The sequence below is a fragment of the Lonchura striata genome, chromosome 2 (genome assembly GCF_050655825.1).
Source record: "Lonchura striata isolate lonStrDom1 chromosome 2, ASM5065582v1, whole genome shotgun sequence".
NCBI lineage: Eukaryota > Metazoa > Chordata > Aves > Passeriformes > Estrildidae > Lonchura > Lonchura striata.
The window spans coordinates 2,703,751-2,722,690 of record NC_140704.1 but is presented as its reverse complement, the minus strand read 5'-3'; the positions used below and the strand labels follow the sequence as shown (position 1 = coordinate 2,722,690).

Here is an 18,940-nt window from a genome sequence, read left to right as displayed (position 1 = left end):
TGCTTTACTGTGAAGTGTCTTTGTAAGAAATGTAAGTTGGGAGTAGAATCCCAGACTTCAGATACAGGAAATGAGGTTACAATGACTTTGGGCAGAGAGAGAAGAATGTGTTGTGAGGTTCCACATTTCAAGTGTTGTTCAGAGAGATGAGGTATTTGCTCACTTACCTTCAACTTTCACAGATAATGTGATGCTTGCACCCTTTTTCACTTTCTTATTTGTGAATCTTTCAAGGAATCTTGGCGGTATCAGCTGCTCATGGGAATCTGCAAATAATATTATTGATAAAGCACAGTGAGTTTAGATTGAAAAATTCCTGGGGCTTCTGGTCTCACCTGCTGTGTCTTCTCTTACCTGTTTTGGATGGCTCTTCTTTCTCATAAGGATCTGAAACACGAGAAAAAAAAGAACATGACAAATATAAATAAGTGTTAATCCAGGAGTTGCAGAAAAAAGCTCCCAAAGTGACTCCAGTGGAGATATTGCACAGAAATATTGGTGTGATATGTAGGAGTCCCTAAGTTTTAATGAAATGAACTTTTAAGGTTCATGAGGATGGGCAAGAATAAAATACCTGTTTATGAGACAACAGTCAGACCACAGAGAAGTGGCACCATCATCTTCTTAAACAGCAAATTTATAGGTGAATAAATAAAGAACCAAGAGTAAAGCACATGATCTTTTACCTACAGACTTCCCCACCTCACCCAAGTTACCTCGAGAGGTTTCCTCAGTAACAAAATAACTATACAAAACTGCAAGAACCTCTGGAACAGCCCAAAATAGAGCAAGACCCACCTTTGACGACCAGCCTGGCTGAGGAATACGCAGAGCCAGCAGAGTTGATGACAAATATCAAGTACTGGCCAGCATCTGCTTTGGTGACGTCGCGGATTTCCAGGGAGTGGAATTCCTGCCTGTCAGTCTTGAGGATACGATCAGAAGCCTTTAGGGGCTGCCCATTTTTGAACCAATAGAGACGAGGCTGAGGGTACCCTGTGAGGAGCAGTTACACACACAGAGAACAAAATTCATTGGCAGCATTGATTTGGGAGCATCTCCAAACTGCCAGATCCACTGCTCTTTCAGGGGTTTAACAGGGCTCCTGTTTCAAGGGTTTAACCAACTAGGAATGCTTAAAAATGCATTAAATTAGATTGATCAGTCAAAATTCTTTCCTGCCTCCTCAGTTTCTGGCATTCCCCATACTGTCTGCATGTGCAAACACATTGGAGGTTGAAAAATCAACACTTAGGTCTGAAAGATTTGAAAGGTTCACAAGGAGAAATGTTGAAGCCAGATGCATTCTCATCATTTTTATAGACAGCAACAGGAGAAAAAAGGAAAATCTCTACCTGTCTTTATCAGAGTTAACACCAGAGGGATGCTTTTGCAGTTTTTACATTGTAGGAGCAGCCCATTAATGGAGGAAGGCAAGTCCATGACTGTTTGATTTATTGAAGAGAATGAAGGAGACTGACTTCATTTTTATTAATATTATTACATAATTATGATTAATATCAGCACATTATACTAAATATAGTTATCAATGTTATAGAAATATATATGTAATATATATTGATAGCTATTAATAATGATAACAATAATGTCAAGATTATTATTCCAAATTGCCCCTGTGCTCAGAGAAATCCAGAATTCAGTTTTCAGAAGCATGTGCCTGTCATTATGCCTGGATATATGGAAACAAAATGAGGCTTAATCTACCTGAGTCTGCTCCAACAGTCCCTGTTCAACAGTGTGAACACATTTGTGCAAAAGTGATGCAAAATGCTCAGCCCAGGGTCACAGCTGCAGAAGAAAACCTTGGAAAATCTTGTCCAGTACTTCAATCTGATATCAGACCTGGAAAACTGACAGTAACCTGGGATCCACTCACCTTTCACCTTCAGGTGAAATTTAGCCAGCGATGCTCCAGGTGCCACATGAATATCATGAAGCTCATCAAAGATCTGGGGCAACTGCTCCTCCTCAGTGGTGGATTCCTCCTGTTCTCGGCTGAGCAGCAATTGGAATTAGAAAGAAGAAAATCAGGATGCCAGGTCAGAGTTCGGAATCAGAATGACCTATTTTAGGTAAATTCGGTCTGTGGGTTTTGGCATCCTGAGAACAGACTCAGCACCATCTGACATTAAAAGTAACAGAGTGATTCCTTGAGGAAATACCCTGGCTTGCCTGAAGGCTCCAGAGCAATTCTGCCCATGATGAATGTGCAGCTGTCACAGTTATTGGGCTGGATGCTCCTTTATGGCGTTAACCTGGCCCTGCTTGACACAGCCCTGACATAAATACACAGATTGATCTCACCAAGTCAGAGGTTAGAGCCACAGTTCCATATTTTACCTTGAAATATATTCCTTAGCACTGTAGTAAGAGGATGTCTCTGTTGCATCTGCTGCTGTCTCATAGTCTGTGCTGGTCACTGTTAAATGGAAGAAGATAGGTCTTGAATCATCTGAACTTTTAAATTATTTTGCTTGCTTAAATAGTTCTTACTGATTCTAGTTCCCTTGCTAATTTGAGTGACTGGCAGATAGATTTTATATTGTACTGCAGCACGATCCCACACATCCCTGGATTATGGAAACCACCTCTGTTCACGCCAGAATCTTTGCTCTGTACCTTGCCTTGGAGTTAGTAAAACCTAGCTGAATCCCAGAAGTTTGCAAGTGAAAATTTGTAGCAAAAACATTTTCTTTTAAAATGTAAATGGCGCTTTCTTTGGTGGGGGAGGGGGGGAGAAATCAGGTCTCAGCAGAACTCCTTTAATTGGTTTTTCTACAGTGATTTTGAGACTTACAGTCCACACGAAGCTCAGCCTTGGTCGAAGCCACCCCCATGTTGTTCTCAGCGAGGCAGCGGTAGACGCCCATGTCCGTGGGCACCACGGCGGTGATGATCAGCTGGTGGCACCCTTCCTGGTCCTCGTTGATCATGTAGTGATCGTTTTCTTCGATAGCTTTGCCGTCCTTGAACCAGCGAACCGTGGGCAGGGGTTTGCCAATGACGATGCAGTCAAAGCTCACTGGGTACCCGTCCTGGACCTCTTGGTTTTGGAGCTCGGTCATGAACATGGGGGCTAAAGTTGGGGTGGTTGGAGAGAAGAAAGAAAAGTTTGTTTTTATCTAAAGATATATTTTAGGCCGTTGCTGCCCAGACTTCTGGTTTCCAGTTTTTTAATTCCAGAGTAATATGTTTTCTCTGGAAAAGAGTCAATAAACTCCCTAGCATTACAAAGATATTCCATCAGCACAATACCACAGCTCCCAACTATATATTGTCCCTGCTTCTGTCCTTGTGAAAATGTCTTTTCTCCCTCCAAACCATTCTAAATCCTACATAATTTATTTAAGTACAATAATCATAGTACTTATGGTCATGTTGTAGTAGGTGACATTTCTAGCATGAAAAGGGGCTTCACAGGTAAGTCAATACATTGAAACGCCCCCACCAGCGTGCTTCCTCTCCCTCAAAATGAAAAAGAATAAAAAAGTCATTATTTTGTCAAAAAGTGCAAGGCTTTCATAAAAATATCTGCACCAAATTAAAAACAAATTAACTTGCTTGAGAGTGAAAAAATTATATTGTGACCTGTTCCCAGTGTCTTTTCCAAGGAATAAGTGAGATTTGCTTCTCCTACCTGTGTCAGAAGTCAGCAAAGGTGGTGGAGGTCTCGCTACTGGAAGTGCAAACTTCCCAAGGGTGGGAGGTGATGCCTTCCCAATGCGCAATTCTATCTTTTTCGGGCCTTGTTCCAAGATGTCGATCTCCACTGGGATTCCCAGAGCGCCAAACATCTCTCTGAACCGTGTGGCGGCTGTTTTGGCCTCAGACATGATTTCAAACTTGATGTAGATGTACTGGTTGTCCTCACGGTATGTCTGGTGGTCAACCACGTCTATGTCCCCTTCATCCGCGCTGACAAAGAGCTCTTCCTCCACGTCAGAGATCTCCGTGGAGATCTTGGCCCTGAAGAGTCTGTGGAGTCTCCTTCCTGCTTTCCGGAAAGCGTCGTCCAGCTCGCTGCCAGACGAGCTTTCCGTCTCACTGTCAGTGCTCTGCTTACTCCGCTTCTCCTTCGCAAGAACTTGAGGTTCCTGAGTGCCGACCACCACCTTAGCGCTGTGTGAGACCTTGCCAAACTTATTGGATGCCTCACAGGTGTATTTGCCTGCATCCTTCCTGTCCAGGCCAGCGATAATCAAGGAGCAGGTGCCATCGCTGTAGCTGTCTATGTGGTAGTAGCGACCATCCGAGAGCTCCTTCCCGTCCTTCAGCCACCGGACGTTCATGTCGGTTTTGCTGTGGGCCACGCACTCCAGGTGCAGGGTGCTTCCAGGCTCTCCAGAGAAGTCTTTGAAGGTCTCAGTAAACACCGGGCACTCCTGTTGCTTGATCTCTTTTCTCACTTTGTAGCCTTTGAAAGCGGCTTGGATCTTCACAGCCGCCTTGTTCATGGAGGGATCATCTAAATCTGGCAGCTCTGGTTCAGCTGGCTGAGCAGCTGTGGTGGCCACAGTGGTCTCCACGGTGGATGTCTCCCACTGTTTCCATAGTTTTCCTGTGGAGGTGGACTGAATCTTGCTGGTAATACTGGTGCTCTTCCTCTCAGCTTTCTTGAGGTAGTTTACTAGGGAAGGAGTCCCAGCTCTAGACTCATCATCAGAGCTTGTGAAAGAGAAATCTGCCTCTCCGGTCCTGGCTAGCTCGTCACACGTGGAGTATTCCTCTGAGTAGTAGTGAGACATCTCTGCTTCCTCCTTCCTCAGCTTCTGAAGCTTCTCATCCTCCTCGGGCACCTCGCTGATGGAATCCAAGGTGGGCTCCCGGCTCATCCGGCGCTTTTTGGCCAGGGCTTCCCACAGGAGGTGAAGATCTCCCTCCTGGGCAGCTTCAGGAGGCAGGCTGGGCTGGATGTGTCCATCCACCTGCTCTTCAGCCCGGCTGGCACGAGGAACTTCCCTGGCAATTTCCTTTAGCATCGACACTGTGGGAACTGCAGGGAATGAAACAGATGAGAAGTTAAATATCTGTGAGTTTTGAGAAAGCACATGGAAATGTTCTACAGGAGAGTCTCAGAGGCATTTAACTAAGCACCATAATGAGAACAACATGGGAGTTTACAGAATCACAGGATGGGGAGGGTTGGAAGGGACCGCTGGATATCATCTAGTCCAACCTCTCTGCTCATGCACAGTCCTCTAGATCACATTATTCAGTGTCCAGATGGATTTTGAGTATCTCCAGAGAAGGAAACTTTACACCCTCTCTGGGAAGTTGATATAACTGAATCTGGTTGTCCTAGCTGACCATGCTTTGAGGAGGAGGATGGACCACACCATCTTCAGGAGGTCTGTCCAACCTCAACAATCCTGTGATTCTGTGCATGCACTTAAAACATTACCAAACAACTTTTTTTTTTTTTTTAGTTTATTTATTCCTTGCACATTTGGACCAAATAAATCGATTTCTGTCCTTTTTAATGTTGCAGTTCATGAACTGGTTAAGACTGCCAGAGGAACCTTTAAAGCTACCCAGGCTCATCCTATCTCCCAGGTATACAGGGCTTTCCTGTGTGTCCTGAATAGATCTCCAGCAGCTGTGCTGGGAGCTGAGACTCCCTCTCACATGGACACACTGGCTGGGTTGGATGTGCCTAAGTGTGAAAGTGTCTAGGACACATTCACATGCCTCTACATGTTGCCCAGTCCCTTTTGAGATGCTTCAGGTTGTCTGGGACATCCACAGAATACCCTAAAGCATCTCAAAAGGCACCAAAAACTCTTGTAGAGACAATAATGTCACACCTTAAATATCTGTCTCCAGAAACTCTAACCTGAGCAACTCAAAACTATTTGGGATGCAGGAACATACTGGGCAATGCCAAACAGGAAAAATAACAATTCCTTGTGGATTGTTATCATAGCTTGTAAAAAAATTATTTCCAGTCCAAGCTGTGGAGATGCCCCAGATGTCCATACCGGATCTGATTTAACACCCCAGCAGTGCACACTCCATACCTTCAAGGCACAGGCTGGCAACGGATTTGACTTCTGGAGAAGCCATGCAGGTGTAGCTGTCCTGATCCTCAGGTTTAAATCCACGGATAATGAGTATCTGTTTTGTTCCATCAGAAAGGATCTCGTATCTCCCTCCAGATTTTATTTGCTCTTTTCCCTTGAACCAAGTTACTTTCTCCTCAGTTTTACTTGATAATGTGCACTCCAGGCGAGCCACCCCCCCTTCTGAGACAGATCCTCCCACCAAAGGTTGGGCGATGGTAACTGGAGGCTCTGCAATTACAAAAATAAAATTGATTAGCACAAAGAACAATCATCTGGTTTTAAGGCACTCCACTCCATAAAATATTCAAGCAACCCATCCATCATTTACAGATTTTTCAGCTGTTGTAGACAACTAAAGGAAGAAAAAAAAAGTGTGGCAACACCCAAAGTATACACTTCCAAAGATAATATCAAAACAGTCTTCCAAGCTCTCCCAGTTCCAGCTCCATCTAAACATATACATGCAGAAGTGGTTGCATTTTCCACATTCCCATGTTTGTTTTCTGGTCTTCATTTACCCATCATCAGTATAAAAGAAGTTCTACAGATTTCTAGATCTTAAATGTTTTGAGATGAAGGAGTTGTGATGTGAGACAAAAAAGAAGACAAAAAAAACACAATAAATAGAATGAAAAGAGATTATTCAAAGTGGCATTCAGCTCTGCCTCGACATTTAAAAAAAAATATATCTATATCTTTATGCCATCCTAGGAAGAGTAAAAATTATGAAAAAGTATAAATAATTTAAACCAAAAATTTCTCTGCATTTTCTTTACTTTGGACAACAGAATGCTCTTTGTAGAACGAAGAAAACTCAAAGAACACATAAAACAGAGATGTTGACTGGGATGTAAAAGACAGTGCTGGGTTCCCAAAAGCAGCACATTCCTCAAGGTTACCTTCCTCTCTGCACATTTCACCAGGGTGAGTGGATTGCTGCCTAAAATGCCTTGGGTTTGTTGTTGACAAACTCAGCATGTGCAGAGTCATCAGGGTCCAGCACTGGCAACAGTTATTGTTGCAAAAAGAAAAAAAAAAAAAAAAAAGCAACAGAGCATTTTAATCAAAAGAGTATTTTTTTTATCATTATTCTCATTTTGAGGAATTTAGATGAGTGGTACTGGAGAAAGCGTTGCAAGGAAAGAAAGACTGAAAGAGAGAGACTCCCCATCCCACTGAGCTTCCAAAGTTTCACCATCAGACAGCAAAGGAACTGTGTCCCCCAGCATTTATTTGGGGGAATTCTTGAAAAAGACACATAAAAAAGATAAAAAAGGAAAAAGATGGGTGAAGAAGACAATATTGCCCACTCATGGTCACAGTCTTGGTTTTTCCAAACACATTCCAGCATGCCCTTTTTCACTCCCAACTCCACCAGAAAAGACACTTGTGGTGACTGGCCAGCACATGGATGCAGTGCAAGAAACCCATGGTGACGAGCCAGCACATGGATGATGCAGTGCAGGCTGCAAGACAGCTAGATGCAGTTTGGAGGAAACCACTGCTGGGTGCTAAAAACGCAGCAGGTTTTGTTCACAGCAGCCCAGACCGACTTTTTCGTCCCAAGCTCTTCCTCCTCTGTTGCGCTGGCAGCCAAGCACTGAAAGGTATTGCACTGGGAGATGCCTGGAATGGGTGAAGCAGGCATGCCATGCAAAATGTAGGGTCTGCAGGAGCTTTCAGTCCTCCTTGGAGCCTGTGTCCATCCTCACCTAACCGCACCATCTGGGGGAAGTGCACCGCCTCGCTGGCCCCGGCTCTGTTTACGGCCGACACTCGGAATCTGTAGGGCTCCCCCGGGGTGAGGCCATCCACTGTGAACTCCGTGTTCTGGATGAGGCCCTCGCTGCAGGACTGCCAGCCAACTCCCAGGATTTTCCTCTCCACCTTGTAGCCCAGGAGGTCCTGGCCGCCCTCACCCAGCGGCTTGTGCCAGGACAGAGTGACAGAGTGGCTGCTCTGACTGAGGACTTCTGGCTCTTCGGGTGGCTCGGGGAGGGCTGGGGGCACAACAGAGGTCCTGTGATGTACGGTGTGAGCAGGAACCCTTCATCCTAAAACACCCAAGAGCCTTCTGCAAGCCGTGGGGATGGAAGTGCAATGGACTGAGTATTCTCCTTGTTGTAAAGTTGAGTGTAAAATCATCATAAAGTCATGACCATGAGTGCCTGTGCACCACTGATTTATCCTTGTCTGCTCTGATCTATGCCAAACATTCATTTTCCAACTCTCATCTCAAATAATTAACCTCTTTTATATATATAATTAACCTCTTTGTCCCACCAAGCTTAAAAAAAGAGATAATCCTACACAGTCCATATTTTCAAGGAATTTAACTGACAATTTCAAGCACATTTGAGCCTTATTGTATTTATTTTAGGTCTGGCCTTAATTGAAATCAAGTTATTATGGGACTAAAGAATAACACAAATATTTTAATAACGAGTCACTCTACTTCTGTGTAATTGCAATATGTGTCACAGCATCAGGCAAAAACAAATAAATATGTGATGGGAATGATCTGGTGTCCTACTGTCCACAATCATGGAATGGTTTGAAGTTGGGACCTTGAAGATCATCTAATCCCAATCCTTCCACTCAGTACACTGGAAAATGTTCCTTGCTTACATTACACTTTGGCCTAAAAGACAGAAATAATTCTTTTAGTCTTGAGTTCAAGACATTTACCATGTAAATGACCTGCCATGATACACCAATCCAAAGAATTAAAGGTAAATATGGTCTACAGCCAGTTCTTTAACTCTGGACACCACAAGAACAACAAAGTCTTTTCTCTGTTGTCAGCCAAATTTCATAGAGAAAAATCTGTCAACAGGAAGAGCACTGTATTTTTATTTTGAAAATCATTAATTATAAGTATCCAAAATTAGAAAAAACTGATTTAAATCCATCAAACTTTTTTTTTAAATTGTGGTGAAAATTACTGGAATGTATAACAGAGATCTCTTAAGTCTCAGAAATCCTTAGAGACTGCCTGTAGTCATTTAAAGTATAGATGGTCCATCAGTGACTCTTTAACATCTCAGCTACAGCTAAAATACATTTAATTATCTCATAACCACTGCTGGGATGGTGCTGTGTGACCACTGCTGGGTGACCCACTTGTCCCACTGCAGGAAAGAGCCAGATCCTGGGTGCTGAGATGGACACTGACATGGAATCACCCAGCTTGCTCCATGAAGGAATTAGGGAATTATCATCTTCCCTATTTAACTGTTAACACTTCTGCCTCTGAAGCAGGAGGTGTGTGCTTCATGGGTGTCCCCCACTTGAGGGTTTTAAAATGCTTCTCATTAATCTGGGAAACTGTTTTCCCAGCAACTGAGCTAAATTAGCAGATTTCAAAGATCCCTCTGCTGTTCTGGATAATTTTTCCACATGGACTCTAGCTCAGTTCCCTCCTGTGTCCATATTTGGTGAGAGTGAAGCTGAACTCAGAATACTGATTTCTGTCAGAGTTTATGTTACATTTTACAAAAGACTGCAGCTAAAAAAAGCTGGAGAGCATCTCTACCATCACTAGCCTGATACATTTGTCTTCTGATGAGGTGGATTACTTCTGGTCAAAGAACAAGTTGCCAGTAGTATCTTCACAGACTAAGAGCACTATTTGGATACATGTGAGGCAAGATGGAAAAGAATCAGCACAAAGATTGGGAAATTCGATGTCGCAGCTCAATACCAAAGTTTGAGATTTTGAGTGCCCCTGGGCTGGAACAACACACACTTACCTATCACAGAAAGCTTGGCTGATGAAATGGCCTCCCTGGAAGCAAAGGTCACCTCTCCAGAATGATGCAGCTGGGCTTTTTTCAGAATAAGTTTGTATTTGTTTCCATCTGCTTGTACCTCCCAGTCCTCACCCGGCTGGATCTCTATGCCATTACTGTACCAGGCCACTTCATTAACTGGCACAGCTTCACTCAGGACACAGCTAAATGTTGCTTTTCCCCCCAGAGACACTTCCACGTCTGTGAGGGGCTGCAAGAACTGCAGGCGCCACCCTGTAGATTAAAATCAGTGATCAAGCCCTCAGTTACAGAGAAAATCAAGAGATTTTGTGACTATTTGTGCTGAAGCTCTGAACAGCAGGTCTGGGAGAGCGAGGAGATTAAAAGGTTTTTGTATATTGCCAGAACAGAAGGTTTAGATCCACAGAATGGTTTGGTTTGGGAGGGACTTTAAAGCTCATCTTGTTCCATCCCCTGCCTTTGGCAGGGACACCTTCCACCAGACCAGGTTGCTCCAAACCCCATCTAATCCACAGGTGGGGACTGATCTCTGCTTTTGTACTCTTATTTTTTTGTAAAGAAAGGGCTTCTGGTTCCCAGTGGCATAAAGGATACAGAGATAATAGTGTTGCTGATAAAACCCTTCTCTCTGAAGCCCTGAGGTGCCTATAAACACAACCAAACTCATCAGAATCGTGTTAGCTCTGAGACAGTCATTTACTGCTAATTCAGTGCCAGCTGGAGCTGCTTATAAACCTTCTCACATCCTACAGAACAAGAAAATGAGGAAATTGTAAAGCATCATCCATTTAAGGGTGAGAGAATTGAATTTTTTTCAGATTTTTGTTTTTTTCAGGGAAAACAAAAGGCCTTGGGATGATCTAATTTGTACCTTCCAGTAAGCGAAGGAAGCTGACAAGAAAGATGGAAAGGGACATTTTGCAAGAGCATGGAGTACAGGACAAGGGGGAATGGATTCAGATGGACAGAGGATAGGTTTGCATGAGATATTAGGAAGAAATTCTTCATTGTGAGGGTGGGGAGGCCCTGGCACAGGGTGCCCAGAGCAGCTGTGGCTGCCCCTGGATCCCTGGCAGTGTCCAAGGCCAGGTTGGATGGGGCTTGGAGCAGGTGGAAGGTGTCCCTGCCCATGGCAGAGGGTGCCACTGGATGAACTTTAAGGTCCCCTCCAACCCAACCATTCTGTGATTCTGTGGGTTAGTGGTGAGCTTGATGATCTGAGAGAGCTTTCCCAACCTGAATGATCGTATGATTTACTGTGTGGGAAGAACATTTAGATAAGAGACAAACAAATGCAACATTTCCTTGCTGCTACTCATCATATTTCCCTGGTTTCTTTCCCCTTTCCAAGCAGAAATTGAAGATTTCCCCAAGCACTTGAGTTACCTTTCACCGTGAGGAAGGCTGAGGTCACCGCATCGCTGCACATGAAAGTCACCCTGCAGCTGTCCTGGGGAGTCAAATTCTTCAGCAGCAGGATATGCCTGAGTCCATTTTCAAAGTAAACCATCTCAGTGTTTTCTGTGGTTTTGGCAGGTTCATCGTCAATCAGCCAGTTGTAATTGTAGGTCTCAGGCTTGGAGAGATAACACTCGAACAGGGCTTCCCCTCCTTCCACAGCCTCCACGTTCTCCAAGCCCTGGACAATGCTGTTCTTGGCTAGAAAAGAAGGACAATTAACATTATTAATTATTTGGTCATATATCTCTGAATATTAGCAAGCCTCAGAGCACTGGATGATTCCCACTGCTGTAAAGCTGATGGAAAAATGTGGATGTTATAAACTATGCTTGTAGGTTTAATTGTCGATTGCAATCCGTGCTCTAACAAAGTATTACAATAAAAAGATTTAAAGACAGTTTTAAAGTAATGATAAATCTCTAGAACCTCCAGCATTTCATCTAGAACCTCTAGCATTTCACCCAGATTTCTTCCAAAAACCTGGTTTTTTTATAAATAAAGGGAAAAAATGGTCATATTTGTATGAATCAGGCCAATAGTCAATAGGAAGGCATAGCTCAGTAAGATAAAAGTGCAATCAAATTCCTTTTGTCCTATGAGAGTTTCCCAAAGATCTCTCAGACAACACAATTAAAATCATGACTGGGGAGGTGGGAATCCACCAGCAGCTTATGATAAAATCTCATTACTTTTCTTGCAAAGCAAATTTAAGACAAGATTATGGCTGGCAAAGCTACAGTGACGTTTATCCAAGATAATTCTGCCTCTAGGAAACACTCCAAGTCAACTTCTCCATCAAGATTACTTTGAACAGTAAATTTAGAATTATTGTAAAAGCCCTGTGACATTTAGGTTTATTTTCCCATGCTGAGTGGTGAGTTGTGGGGTCAGAAACATGCACAAACCTCCACACTCCAGCCATGCATCAGCTGGCACCTGGTCAGAAACAATCAGCTCGATGCCAAATTAAATGTGGGCTGGTGCACGTGGGTATAATTCATGTTGCTACGGGGACAAATGACATGCACAAGGGTGGGGACACACAGTGGAGTAAATACAGTTTACACAAATGCCATAAAATGGTCAGCATGATTTATGTTATATACCAAGACCCCAAGACATCCCTGCTTATATCTCTATAGATAATTTGGAACTGTGCCCAGCAAAAAAAAAAAAAAAAAAAAAAAAAAAAAAAAAAATTAGTAAAAATCAATAAAATGTTAAATAAACCTCCAAACGGAGCCATTTATTTAATGGTAAAAACAAAGAAACATACCCAAAAAGCACAAGCGACCATATATTTATTAACTTATTACTAATTACAAGATGTCCACCAAAGATGTTGTGTGTGGACTCCCCATCCCTGGAAGTGTCCCAGGCCAGGTTGGACAGGGTTTGGGGAAACCTGGGACAGTGGAAGGTGTCCCTGCCCATGGCAGGGAGTTTGGAACTACATGACCTTTAAGGTCTTTTCCAACCCAAACTATTCTGGGCTTCTATAATACTAAAAAATATTCTGAATTTTGTAAGATTTATACTTATGGAGAACAATGAGGGGGTTGCAGACTATTCTTGGAGAATGTATAATTTTTTTAGAACAACCCAAATTCTTTATCCACATACTTTGGGAGCACTGGTTTCCCTAATTATGGAAAGCAGCCAATTGCTAACTCTACCTCCTCTGGGATGCTTTTTGATTATGTTAATTAAAATAGTTTTAAATCCCTGCAATGGAAAGTGCTTATCAATGTAGAAAACATTATAATTAATATCAGCCTGTTCTTCTGCACTAACAACCAACTCCAGTTAAGGAAGAAGGCAGAATAGTCACAAATACTCAGAAATCAGAACCTGCTGTTGCTGATCACACCAATTCACTTGGTAACCAAACCCGGGAATTCCATATGCAGCAGAAAAAAAAAAAGAAATTTCCATGTAAAATCCTAACTTTTTTGTTAATTTTTGTATATATTGTTCCTCAGGATCTCCACAAATGTGAGTGCTGAGTGAGGAGGTAATTCTTGAGGGATCACTGTTTGAAATAGGGAAATTACCAAGCTCCTTTACTCTGCAAAATAAAATGGAATTGCATGCTATCCATTAGTTACTGAGTTTATGTAAAAAGTGCTGTAAAAAAAATGCTTTTTAATAGCAGAACGATATTTGTATTATTCCTTTGGACCAAGAATATGCCTATGATTTTACAACAGTTCAGCAGGGCACATCCCATCACACTGATACTCCAGCTCACTGCAGAAGAGGTGGGCTGGCTAAGTGGTGTAATGAGTGCTAATTAGAAATATGATAATGCTGCAGTTTCATATTCGATTCCCATTATCCCCCAGCTATCTTTATCCTTATTTTCAGTAGTGGAGCGAGCACCAAGAGCAGGTATCTGATGAGTTCCTTATTGCAAAGCCTTGCCATGATTTTTCTACCTCTTTTATTTGGAACCCATGGTAGTCTTCCTCTCTGGCTGGAAGACCTCACCTTGAACATCAAGTGTAGCCATCACTTTAATGCCTTCAGCTTCACAAGAATAGATGCCAGTGTCTTCTGGGACCGTGGGGTTAATTTTTAGCATGCTCACATTCCAGTCCTGATCGATAATCACTCGCTGCCCATCTGCATGTATTTCCTGATCATTTTTCTTCCAGATGGCGTGCACTGGCCTAGAATATTGGCATACGAACTCTGCTGGGCCATCTTCATCAACAGTTATGTCCTGCATGGGACTGACCACTTCAATGGTGGGATCTGTTAACCAACATGTCAGGAAGGACATGCATTAGTGGATCCCCATGGAAATCACCCCTTTTGGAGGGTTTTTGCCAAGCACAGAGCCCGTGGGGAGCAAGCAGAGTGACAGTGCAAGCAGGGGGATTAGCAATTTAGTCTGTGCCTGTGTCAGCATCAAGCAGGATGGAAGCCAGGCTGGTGCATTAGAACATGACCATGACACTGGGAAATGGGCCACCAGGAATTGAGGCTTGTGCTGGAACAGTCCTGAATTTGGACTGCTTCTCCAATTTAGTGTCACTTCCAGTGTTTCTGAGATCTTCCAGGCTGGGAAGCACTGGAGGTGAAACACTTCTGCTTCCTGAATGTGGAGCAGAAGTGTGATGCAGAGGGAGTGGTTCCCTGCAACTCTCAACCTCCCAGAGCAATGGGAAAATACCACAAACCCTACTGGAAGCTCCTTGTGTGACTAAAATATAAATACTCATCAGAAAAAAATACAGTCCTCAAATGCAGACATTTGCATAATCAAATGCATCATTCCTGTCCTGGAGTGGTCTAGGCTGTCAGAAATCATGTGAGGAGCAAATATCGGTGACAAAAAAAGGGCACTCCACAGGAGCAGATGAATATTGCTTTGATTATTTGTGTGTTGTTTATAGAGAAAAAACAATAGAATTTCCTTGACAGTATTTAATCTACAGATCATTGAGAGATCATAAACCCTGACATCTCAGACTGAGAGCCCATAAAATGCATATCCAGCTGAGAGCAGCTGGATATGCAGCACCTCTGGAGGTGTTGAGATACATTAAGTTGCTTTTAAGCACTTTTAAAACCCAAGTTCAGCTGTAAGGCACAGTAGATATATCTGACCTAAAATACTCTTAGTTCCCAAAGCAGCCAAGGGTCCCTCCTGAGATGTCAGACTGGACCATCCATCTACCATGCAATATGCAGGTCAAAAGGAAAAATCTCAATGCAGTCTGAAAATGGAAGTCTCTCTGAAACATCATTCTTAGCAGAATTATGTCAACTAGAAAAAAAATTATAAGGCTACAAAGGGACATAAAAAGATGACAGTCAGAGAAAGTTGGGATATCACCAGGAGCTTGGCACGTTGATCCTTGAGGACATTCTGTGATTCTACGATGTCCTAATTCTTCAAATAGTTGCTCTGCTCACAAGCCAGCTGGAATAACCCCCCCAGGATCTCTGTCTGGAACGCTCCTCTTGAAACTGCTGCAGCAGGCTGAGGCTTTGAGATGCTCCTGGCAGACCTTGGGGAGCAAAGAGAGCTTTGCAAACATCATTTGGAAACTTGCTGCAAGGCTTGATCCCACTCACTGAGGTTCCCTCTGCCACTCCAAGTCTCTGCCACGTGTGTTTATGGAGAGGAGAGCTCTGTGGAAGATCTTGGAGATGTTTTGCTGGCTGAAGAAACAAGCAGGTGTCTGGGGAGCACAGCCTCATCCCCTTCCATAAGACGTAGAAATGTGTTCCTCACAGCAAACATCACCCATGGTACTGGAGGAGGTCCTGGTTCCACTGTCCCCTCGCTGTTGGCCAGGGCAAGGACTTTGGTGGCCTCTGTTCACCTGTGCAGCTCTTTGGGACTGAGGAGCCAACGTGTGCCCTGGAACCTCACCTGCCCAGAGGAGCTAGAAAACAGTAGCAGCTCCTTCACCCTTTTCCATCCTCCCCCATCACCTGGGAACCTGGTCATGGAATGAATGCAGTTGCAGGGCAGTGATATTGTGGAGGCCCAGCATGGAAAGCTGAGATCTCACTTGTTACAGAATAAATCCAGTTACCAACATGCCTTAAACCAGGAGAATGAGGCACATGCAACAAAGTCAGCTTGCTCCTTGATTAACAGCAAGCCATGGATGGCTTGATAGACTGAAATATATTTCAAACAGAGATTTATGCTTAAATTTATGAGCAATAAATTTGTACACTTTATTAAGTGTACAAACTTTTGTACATTTTATTGTGTACAATATTGTCAGTACAAGAATCGTTGGAATTTTAAAAATGTTTCAATTTTCTATGAAATCAGGTGTTACTGAGCACAGTGTAACTAAGATTATCCCAACCCAGTTATAAAATACTGCTAGTGTGATTCAGGTTTGCAATTCAGGAATCCTGGCTTCATGGAAGTACAAAATATCCACATACATGTGTGTATCTGCACGGGCTGTGGGTTGGACTGGATGATCTCCAGATATTTCTCCCAAAATCAATGATGCTGTGATTCCATGAAATGGAAATATCTCAGGAGCCCATTAATTCACTGAGCAGGATACCTAACAATGCATTTTTTTTTTTTAATTTATGGTTTAGGCTCACTGGATTTTTTTGTCTGGAGAGCTCAGAACCAGGTTCTGTCTCTGAAAATGGATGCAAACTGACACAGGACTTGTGGGGCCTGTGTACTCTGCTGTCACTGCATCACTCTATACCATGAAGAAGTGATTTGACATTTTATCTTTGCAGAGAACCAAATTTTCTGAATGTACACAGGACACATGATGCAGAGAAGGAGACATGACCACTGACTAAAATTCCATATTGTGGATCATTCCTGTTATGGCCCAGTTATTTTTATTCAAATCTACTCCCCTACAGGAGTAGATTTGAATAAAGATCTTTTAGTGTTCTATATCTCTGCATATATCCCTTTTCCAAGCAGAAAATAAGCCTTAATTGTGCCTGAAAAATAACAGATCTTCCCCACGGCTATAAAAGGAGTGGGTGGGAAGGAGTTTGCTTTATCAAGTCTGGAGCTCAGTGTTATTTGCAGCTTTTGGCTACCCTTACCAAATGAAAAAAATATTTATTCAACAGACCAGAAAGCTTTGCCAGCACAGGGATGAACTTTCAAAAACAAGGTGCATTTTGTCTCTATGTTACTGGAATGTCACACACCCATTGGTTTCCAGGAACAGCCCAAAATCCTGTCCTGGGAACATGCTGAGCTCAGCACCAGTAGCCCAGCTGTGGAGCAGCAGAGTGGGAAATTTGGGAATTACCACCACTGCAAGATTTTGTGCTATTTATGGGAAAAAAGCTGAAGTGGGAATGTAAAGTCAGGTGCTACCACAGATGTTTATGTTCATCTCTTCTTTGATGTCAGGTGAAAGAAGCAGCCCTGACCCTGCAACCCTCCCTCACCTATAAAATCCAAAAACACTTGAGGGTGAGGAAAAATAATTAAAAAAATCAGTGTGGCTGTATCCAGAAGAACTCTGAGGTGAGAGTGGGTGACTTGCAGAGTGGGAGGGTTGCAGGGCACAGGAGGACCGTGAAGGGATTTAGTGAGGGTAGCCTGGAAGGCAGAAGCACCAGCACATGGAGCAAGTCCAGAGGTGGCCACGTGTTTCTTGCTAACAGGGAAATACCTTTGACTAATAATTTAGCTGAAGATATAAGGGACCCAGCTCTGAAGGTGACAGTGCCCGAGTCGTGGCACGCCACATCGTTTAGGGTTAGAGTGTGGATCCTGCCGTCCTGCTCAGAGATTTCGGTCACCAGGTTGTTGTGGAGGGGGGTCCCATCGAGCCACCACTGCACGTTCCTCACGCCCGGGTGCGAGAGCTCGCAGGTGAACGTGGCTGACTCGCCCACAAAGACGTCAGTGTTCCTTAAACCAGACACTATCACTGCTGCTTCTTCTGCGTGACAGAGCAAGAGAAGGTGCCAAAGGGAAACAAAAACAAACGCGCACGAGTTGCTCCCTGCAGAACTAACCCAAGCCCAAGTGCAGCTCCAGCGGAGTTAAACTTGTAGTGCTTTTCCAAGGGGAAAAAAAAAGAACTAAAATTGTCTTGAAAAGGGTTAGAAACCACCTTCCATCCCTCCAGCTGCTTGTAGGAGCAGTGTGTGTGTCTGCAAACATCATTTCACTGGGAGGAAACTACATTCCTTGCCCAGGTCATGCCTGGCTCTCCTGTGTGTTGCAACCATCTGCAGAAATTGTATGAGGCAGAGAAGTACTTAAAGATTTAAATGTTCACTTGGGTGCTTTAAAGATTACCAAAAACGACAGAAGCTGCAATCAGTTGTAACAAGAATTTCAGTATTTTTATGACCACTGCTCCAAGTTTTTCAGCAGTACCACCATCTATTCTGAAACGCAGTGTGGTCAGTACTTTAAACTAGCTTAACTAAAAAAGATGGGTCAAACCTCAGCCTGGAGGTGAGTGTTTATATCTTGGCTGGAGAAAGGAAAGAAATGAATAGACTTTCTGCTGTTTGGCCAGTTACTGTCAAAGATTTTGGAGTAAGAAATCCAGGCATTTCCACCACGTTCTACCACCTTACCTTGCACATACACAGACCCTGTGGTGATCTCGTATCCAGTGCTGCAGGTATAATCCCCACAGTCATCAGGTTCTACACCACGGATGATCAGCTCAGCCACGCTGCCCTTCAGCTTCACCTCGTACTTGTCACTGGGCTGAATGACCACCCCTCCTTTCCTCCACTCAACGGGAGCGTCCGGCTTGGAGATCTCACAGCGCAAAACTGCCGTTCCCCCTTCTTCAGTCTCTACGTTTCTCAGCTCTTTGTTAAACAGCACTGGCAGTACTGCGGTGGAGAAGCAACTGCATCAGTGACGGCGCTCAGAGGTGAGAAACCTGCTTGTAACTTCTGCAGCTGGGCTGCTCCCCTCTTCCTGGACCACAGTTTGCCTGCTGGCCACTCATGGAATCAGCTGCTGATGCTGCAAAGGTGTCCAGGGCTGCTCTGGGCCTCTAAAGGTCTTTACATGGCCATACTCACCATTCTCAGTGGAAGCACACAGAGCACAACACCACCAATCACAACTCAGAGTCAGAACCCTTTAGGCTGGAAGAGACTTTTGAGATCAAGTCCAGC

The 18,940-nt window shown here is 43.6% G+C and overlaps 1 protein-coding gene across 45 annotated transcripts in view; it reads right to left on the bottom strand.

Moving 5' to 3' along the window:
* Nucleotides 1-18,940, bottom strand: part of OBSCN (obscurin, cytoskeletal calmodulin and titin-interacting RhoGEF) — a 178,855-nt gene that overhangs the window by 60,459 nt on the left and 99,456 nt on the right. For 40 of the 45 annotated variants that reach the window (XM_085562435.1, XM_085562364.1, XM_031503758.3 and 37 more), the window contains 14 exons: nt 18,383-18,649; nt 17,461-17,733; nt 13,808-14,074; nt 11,243-11,515; nt 9,836-10,108; nt 7,796-8,083; nt 6,039-6,311; nt 3,659-5,014; nt 2,819-3,097; nt 2,362-2,440; nt 1,898-2,016; nt 799-996; nt 355-387; nt 168-266 (listed from right to left, as the gene is read on the bottom strand). In XM_085562435.1, the coding sequence (XP_085418561.1) occupies nt 168-266; nt 355-387; nt 799-996; nt 1,898-2,016; nt 2,362-2,440; nt 2,819-3,097; nt 3,659-5,014; nt 6,039-6,311; nt 7,796-8,083; nt 9,836-10,108; nt 11,243-11,515; nt 13,808-14,074; nt 17,461-17,733; nt 18,383-18,649 (4,077 nt within the window). The remainder of the gene's footprint in view (nt 1-167; nt 267-354; nt 388-798; nt 997-1,897; nt 2,017-2,361; nt 2,441-2,818; nt 3,098-3,658; nt 5,015-6,038; nt 6,312-7,795; nt 8,084-9,835; nt 10,109-11,242; nt 11,516-13,807; nt 14,075-17,460; nt 17,734-18,382; nt 18,650-18,940) is intronic. The other 5 variants (XM_085562370.1, XM_085562353.1, XM_085562403.1 and 2 more) reach the window with 5 other exon arrangements.